This window comes from Eimeria necatrix, genomic scaffold, assembly GCF_000499385.1.
Source record: "Eimeria necatrix Houghton genomic scaffold, Enh_scaff526, whole genome shotgun sequence".
In the NCBI taxonomy this organism is placed as follows: Eukaryota; Apicomplexa; class Conoidasida; order Eucoccidiorida; family Eimeriidae; genus Eimeria; species Eimeria necatrix.
In genome coordinates, this window is record NW_013651678.1 from 15,703 (window position 1) to 22,909 (window position 7,207).

At 52.4% G+C, this 7,207-nt stretch overlaps 2 protein-coding genes across 2 annotated transcripts in view; one reads left to right on the forward strand and one right to left on the reverse strand.

The window, feature by feature from the left end:
• The window catches only part of ENH_00060790 (TBC domain-containing protein, putative), a gene marked incomplete at both ends in the record, with an annotated part of 5,761 nt that extends 1,967 nt beyond the window's left edge, over positions 1–3,794 (forward strand). The window contains 5 exons of the mRNA XM_013577151.1: positions 132–1,340; positions 1,759–1,934; positions 2,421–2,493; positions 2,795–2,905; positions 3,414–3,794. Of these exons, the coding sequence (XP_013432605.1) occupies positions 132–1,340; positions 1,759–1,934; positions 2,421–2,493; positions 2,795–2,905; positions 3,414–3,794 (1,950 nt within the window). The remainder of the gene's footprint in view (positions 1–131; positions 1,341–1,758; positions 1,935–2,420; positions 2,494–2,794; positions 2,906–3,413) is intronic.
• A 270-nt stretch (positions 3,795–4,064) lies between these two features.
• On the reverse strand, positions 4,065–4,511 carry ENH_00060800 (hypothetical protein, conserved; the record flags this gene model as incomplete). Its single annotated transcript, XM_013577152.1, has 1 exon — positions 4,065–4,511. One exon carries the CDS (start codon positions 4,509–4,511, stop codon positions 4,065–4,067), a length of 447 nt encoding a protein of 148 aa, XP_013432606.1.
• Between the last annotated feature and the right edge of the window lie 2,696 nt (positions 4,512–7,207).

Genomic DNA, 7,207 nt, shown 5'->3' on the forward strand with positions numbered 1-7,207 from the left:
CGGCGCTAGGGCTGCACGCGCACAGCAGCCACGCTGCTTGAGCCTTTGGCCCATCGCTGCTGCTGCCGCCACTGCTGCTAACGCTGCTGCTGCTGCTGCTGCTGCTGCTGCTGCTGCTGCTGCTGCTGCAGGCTCTGGGGGACCAGCTGCGCCTGAGCCCCCGCTACTACGAGTTGCTGCTGGCGCGAATGAACACAGCGCGAAGACATTTGCTGCTGACAAATGCAAAGTACAGAGAGAGAATAGAATGCATAGGGGGGGCCCCCCTGCCGGCTGTGGGGGCCCCCCCCCAGGGGCCCCGCAGCGGGGGGGCCCCCCTGGACCCCAAACAGGGGCCCCCAAGTGACGCGCCCGCCGTCTGCAGCAGATGTGGGGCCCCCCGAGAGTCCGTTTCCGCGAACAGTGACGGCAGCAGCAGCAGCAGCAACAGCAGCAGCAGCAGCAGCAGCAGCACGGGCTGCTTCATGTGGGAAGATGAGGTATTTAGTTCGTTTCTGGCCATCTCTGCGGACCTTCACCGCACTTTGCCGCGTTTGGGCCTTTTCAGTTCTTCGGGGTCTTCTGCTGCAGCAAAGACACAGCCAGGAGACGCAGCAGCAGAAGCAGCAGCAGAAGCAGCAGCAACAACAGGTCCCGCTGCTGCTGCTGCTGCTGCTGGGCACGGGAAAGAGGGGGAGGGAGCTGTCTCTGGCGATGCGTCGGCGCCGCGTGAGGCCTCATCTGGAGACGACGCAGCAGCAGCAGCAGCAGCAGCAGTGGCTGCTGCTGCTGCTTCCGACCCCTTGCCGTCCGACGTGGATAGCAGCAGCAGCAAGAGCAGCACAAGCACCAGCAGCAGCAGCGGGAGCAGCAGCAGCAGGCGAGAAGGCGCCTGTATCGGAGCGGGTTTGCCCAGCTCGGCCGCTGCTGCAGGAGCTGCTGCTGCTGCTGCTGCTGCTGCTGTGAAAGAGCCATTTGGGCCCCGCGGTTCCCACGCTGCTGCTGCTGAGTCATCAGTTGCTGGCGGCCCCCCCGAGAGCCCCCCAGCGGCCCCCGGGGGCCCCGCGGGGCCCCCCGGGGCCCCGCCCGGGGGCCCCCCCGGGGGCCCCCCGGGGGCCCCCGGGGGCCCCAGCGCAGGCGCGGGGGCCCCCAACCTCCCCCCCCCTTCGCAGGCAGTGACTCCTGTACCCTTTGGAGTGTCTTGGGGGGACCGAATGGAACCTTTTTTGCAAAATGTTTTGGAAGTTTTTGTGATGCTGCGGCCGGACTTGGGTTATGTGCAAGGAATGGCATTTGTTGCTGCGACGCTGCTGCTGTACATGGACGAGTACTCGGCCTTCGTCTGCTTCGCCAACCTCATGGTGCGCACCCGCTGCTGCTGCTGCTGCTGCTGCTGCTGCTGCTGCTGCTGCTAAGGAGGAGCGTGCTGCCGCCGCCGCTGCTGCTGCTGCTTAGGATAGACTTGCTGCTGCTGTTGCTGCTGCACAGGCGCATGCCGCTGCCTATGCTCATGCTGCGGCTGCTGCTGCTGCAATTGCCGCTCCTGCTGCTGCTGCTGCTGCAATTGCCGCTGCTGCTGCTGCTGCTGCTGCTGTTTCTCGAGGCAGTGCGATGATGTGAAGAAGTGTGCAAACCTCAGCACACAGTGGATCAATTGAGTTTTAAAGTGACCTCGTTTGAATAATGTAGCAGCAGCAAAACGAGGAGAAACAGTAACTAGCTGGCCACGGTAGCTGCTGCCTGCTGCTTGCTGCTTGCTGCTTGCTGCTGCTGCTGCAGCTGCGGCCGTCGCTGCATGCGTTTTACACCTTCGACATGGCCACAGTCCAGGGCTACTTCCGCACTTTCGATTTGCTGCTGAGGGAGAAGCACCCGCTGCTGCTGCAGCACTTTCAGCAGATTGGACTTCAAACTGACGTTTTCCTTGTGGACTGGATGTACACCTTATTCACTAGGTCTGTCTCGCTGCTGCTGCTGCTGCTGCTGCGGCTGCTGTTGCTGCTGCAGCTGCTCTGTGTTTGTGTGGCTGCGCCGCTGCTAGTGCTGCTGCTGCTGGTGTGTGCCCGGTGCTGCGCTGCTGCTGCTGCTGCTGTGTGTGTGACTTCGCTACTGCTGCTGCTGCTTCTGCTGCTGCTGTGTGCGCGTTCCTGCGCTACTGATGCTGCTTCGTGTGCGTGTGAGTCTGTGCTGCTGCTGTGCATATCTTTGCTGCTGCTCTTGCTGCTATAGCTGCTGCAGCTGATGCTGCGCTGCAGCTGCGGACTCGGCTGCTGCTGCTTGCTCCGCTGCTAGTTCTGCTGCGCCTGCTGCAGCGGTTTCTTCTGCATATTATTTACATTCGTGTTTGCTGTTCTCTTTCTTTTTTTTGATTAATTAATTTCTTTTGCATTTCTTTCCAAATTACCTAAACAGCAACTATTGCCTTCTGCTGCGGCTCCCAGGTGTCTTCCTTTTGAGCTCCTAGGCCGCGTGTGGGACTTGTTCATCATTAAAGGAGATGTTCTTCTCTTCCAGGTACAGAAGCAACTAGGGGCCCCCATGTTGCTTCTGGGGGCCCTCATGCTGCTGCAGGAGGCCCCCATGCTGCTGCAGGGGAGCCCCATACTGCTGCTGCAGTCCACCACACTGCTGCTGGGGGCCCTCACGCTGCTGCTGTGCCCCGCAGCTAATGGGCTGCCCTTCCTGCATGAATGAATACCTCAGGATACTGCAGACCTGGTGTCTTGCGGGATGGTTTGCTGCAGCCGTTCGCTGTATTGCTGCATCTGCTGCTGCTGCTGCTGCTGTCGTTGCTGCTGTTGTTGCTGCTGCGTAGGCATCGCTCGCGATTGTGTCTTACTTCCATGAAGAGCTGCAAAAAGGATCGCTAGATGAATGCATGGCCATCCTTTCTCCCTCCACGACAACACGCTTCCAAGCCATACATGTGAGGCAGCAGCAGCAGCAGCAGTAGCAGCAGCAGCAGCAGCAGCAGTAGTGAGAGCAGCAGTAGCAGCAGCGCGGCAGGGAAGTTCTTGTGCATGCATTTGGCTGCTTTGTCTGTCTGCATGCGGCTGCGCATCTTGAATATACTTTAGAAAATGAAAATGCCTTAAAGTGTAATTCATATGGACTACACGTTCATACATATTATCTAAAGTATATTGGGTGAGCATAAGATGGATATAAATATTTTCTACAACATGTAATATATTGCGGTCTTTCCGTGCATGCAATTATGTGCATGCATTGAATTACATAATGGAGCATTTAGAAGTGTGCATGCATATATCCTTTTAAATGCCACTTTCAGCTCGTTATTAATTTTGCATGCAAGAGTTCGTAATTGTGTGAAGTTGTGCATGCAGATATCCTTTTAAATGCCACTTTCAGCTCGTTATTAATTTTGCATGCAAGAGTTCGTAATTGTGTGTGCTGCTGCATTGCTGCTGCAGTCTGAGCGTTTTCTCTCGCTTCTGTTTGGCATAGAATTGACCCCTCAGCGTTTGGAAAGTCTTATGTCAGAAGTTCAAAAAACTTTAAATGAAAAAAGAAAAAAAGAACAATTGGGGCCCCCAGAAGGCCCCCACCGTTCGGCGATGCAGCAGCTCAACGGCGGCGGCGCAGCAGCAGCTCCCGCTGCAGCAGAAACTGCTGCTGCTGCTGCAGAAACTGCCGCTGCTGCTGCTGCAGAAACGCCGGATGCAGCAGCAACAGCAGCAAATGATCTATCTGAACACGCAGAGGGGGCCCCAAAAGAACATTCGGGGGGCCCCTCCTCGCGCATGCGTCTGCGTTCCTTTACTTGGACTGCTGAGGGGCCTGAAGGCGAGTAGCACTAGCAGCAGTCGCAACAGCAGCAGCAGCAGCAGCACTAGTTGCAGCAACCTGCTGCTGCAGCAGCAGCAGCAGGTTGCTGCAACTAGTGTAAATGCATATATGAGCCGAGCGCCCTTCTGCGTCTAGCAATGGCAGACGCGAACGGGCGCTTCGTAGTTGAACAAACCCTGCAAAAACCCCTGTCTTTGCTGCTGCTGCTGCTGCTGCTGCTGTGGCGTAGCAGCCGCAGCAGCAGCGCAGCAGGGACTAGAGAATCTCTCGTTGTTTCACTTGTCGGAAAAAAAGGAAACCTTTTTGGGCTTTGCGCTTTCCGTGCTGTTGCTGAGGCCAAGGAAGCTGGATAGCCATGTCTGCTGCTGCTGCTGCTGCTGCTGCTTGTCTTTTTCTGCTGCTTCCTGCTGCTTGATGGCCTCGAGGGCCTTGGCCCTGGCGGCCTCGACGCCGTGCTGCTGCTGCTGCTGCTGCTCGCTGCTGCTGCAGTGCAGCAGCTTGCCGCCGGAGAGCCCGCGGTTCCAGGCTTCGATTTCTGCTGCTTCCATGGGGATTTGTCGCTTCGCGGGGAGAAATAGAACTCTTTCTTTCAAAGGTTTGTTTATTTCTTCGAAATAAATCCACAAAAGAGCCCCTCCAATGCCTGCCACCCAAACTCCCACTCGAAACGCAGGTGACCCCCGCAGCAGCAGCTCCCGCTGCGCGCCTTTGAGCCACCGCATTTCCTGCTGCGGCCCCGCCGCCGCGCGGGTTCGAACCCCGGCACTGGCACGAACTTTATTTGCTGCTGCAGCAACAGCTCTTGCTGCTGCAGCAAGTTATATTCCCCCAAAACTTACTCAATTTGCTGCTGCAGCAAATTATATTGTTCCCCAATTGCACAAATTTAATTTGCTGCTGCAGCAAATTATATTGTCAAGCACTTGCAGCAAATTATATTGTTCCCCACTTGCACAAATTTAATTTGCTGCTGCAGCAAATTATATTGTCAAGCACTTGCACAGGTTTATTTGATGTGCTGCTGCAGCAAATTGTATTCTCCCGTACCTGCACAAATCTATTTAATTTGCTGCTGCAGCAAATCAAATTCTCCTGCACTTGCACAAATTTATTTAATTTGCTGCACTTGCACAATTAATTTGCTGCTGCAGCAAGGGATCGAACCCTCGCAAGCCTCTTCAAACCGCAGCACTTGCAAGAAGCTGAATTTGCTGCTGCAGCCACGGTTCGAACCCCGGCACTTGCACGAAATTGAATTTGCTGCTGCTGCGAGTTCTACTGAATCATTTGAATGAAGCAAAAGGCCTTCTTCTGAGAGGCTGCGCTGCTCAGCAGGAGCCCCCGGGAGCGAAGGCAGCAGCAGCAGCAGCAGCAGCAGCAGCAATCTGCTGAGAGCCTCTCCGCAGACGGGCGAAAGAACTGCCTGCTGCAGCTGCTGCTGTTGCTGCTGCTGCTGCTGCAAGCTGAGCCTGGCTCGAGCGAATTCAACTTCTTGCGTTGGCCCTATTCCCAGTATTTTAAGGCTCTGCAAAGCACGTGGAGTAATAGTCAGGCTAAATGGAAGGCAAAAGGAATGAAGAAGCAACGAGGCGGAGGCTGCTGCTCACAGCCAGGAAATTGAGCCCTTGGGCCCCACAGTAGGCGTAAAAGACTGCTTTCAGTGGTTTTGAAATGAACAATAAAGTGAAAGATGAATATTATATCGCGGAATTGCGGTTTTTTTGCCTCTTTACAACACCCGGATTGCTCAGAAGCTCTGATCTATTGAAGGGGCCCCTGAAACACCAGGGGCCCTGGGGGGCCCCCAAAGCACTCTCCAGCCTGTCCTCCATAGGAGCTTGGCATTGTACTTAGTTATTTCCTCTAATTCTTTTAAGTGAGAAGGAATAAATGTAAATGAACTTGTTGTTGTGAGTGCGCTCCTGGTCTATACACAGCTGATTCGGCTCTGCTGCAGCTTCAGCAGTTTAGTGACCTTGAGAAATAAGAGGAAACAGTATATATGGCAAGCTGTGTAAACATAAATTCTTTTTCCTTTTTGTTTGAACTTTAATTTAGCTCAGCAAGTGGGGAATGTCTAGGAAAAGCGGCTGCGGCCACAGCAGGTAGTCTATATGCACAGGCATCTACAAATATATCTTCTAAGAATATGCATGCACCTACAAAACAAGCACAGGGCTGTATCTTTCGACGACCTTAAACCCTAAATCCAGGCCCTAAACACTAAGCTCTGGACCCTAAACCCTAAACCCCAAACCTACACATGAACAACTGTGTCTGTGCGTGGGCTCCTCTACTAGTAAGTGGGGCTTACTGGGCATTTATTTCTATAGCACAAACACATCTTTAGTCCTACAAGTTCCTACGTAAGCAGTTGTGCGTATATGATGCCTACGGCCCAAATGCAGGCCTTCTACCAACCAACTTAGACACGGAACAAGCACATGCATGAGTATATGTTTTATAAATATCATAGCAAGCAGGTTTCTTAAGAACAGTTCTGTATGGTTTTCTGGAAGGTTGTCTATCTGCGTAGCTGAGCAAGCAATGAACAAACATACAAACACAAGTACAAACACATGTGTAAAGTATATGAAGCTAAATTAGCTTCGCAGCAGCAAGCACAGCTGCGTTGAAACATCTGAATTAAAACGAGAGTTTCGATTTGGGTCCATTGAACAAACTCTGCTCTGTAAATACAGCCCAACGCATGCAAGGGCATCCGTTTGAGCATTAGAAGCCAGGAGATTCTTCCTGCTTCCAGCTTTATCTGTTTGTCTGCTTGTGAGCATTTTAATCTTACATCTTGTGATTTTTCTTTTTCTTCAACGTGGTTTTTGGTCGAAGAAGACCCAAGGGCCCAGTTTTGCCTTTGTCGAAAACAGCAAAGCAAGAGCCCGGTGGCCTTTGATATGTGTGCTGCTGCCTCTCTGCCAATTGCTTTTGTTGTTATTTCTTTCTCTGCTACTTCTCCTTCTATTCATTTGCTGGGGTTTGAGTTTGGCAAGTATCCGCACGAACCCTTTGAGGCAAATTGGTCTCCGCAACCCGAACTCTAAACCCTAAACCTTAAGCCCTTAACCGACGGGTAGCTGTTATTGCACTTATTCTTGTGTCTTAACTTCCAGAAGCCACTGATAAACTGAAGGCCAAAAGGCGCCCCCTTCTGAGCGCATGCAATACAAATGAAAGATAATTCAGTTTGGTCTTCAGTTTCTACTAGCTATGAAAAGGGGTCCATCAGTTCTCCAACTTATTTCCTTAACTACGCATATAAAATCCGTTAAGTGTCTAAAAACAATAAATATTAATAGTAATATTGATAGTAACAGTAACAGTAATAGTAATAGTAATAGTAATAGTAATAGTAATAGTAATAGTAATAGTAATAGTAATAGTAATAGTAATAGTAATAGTA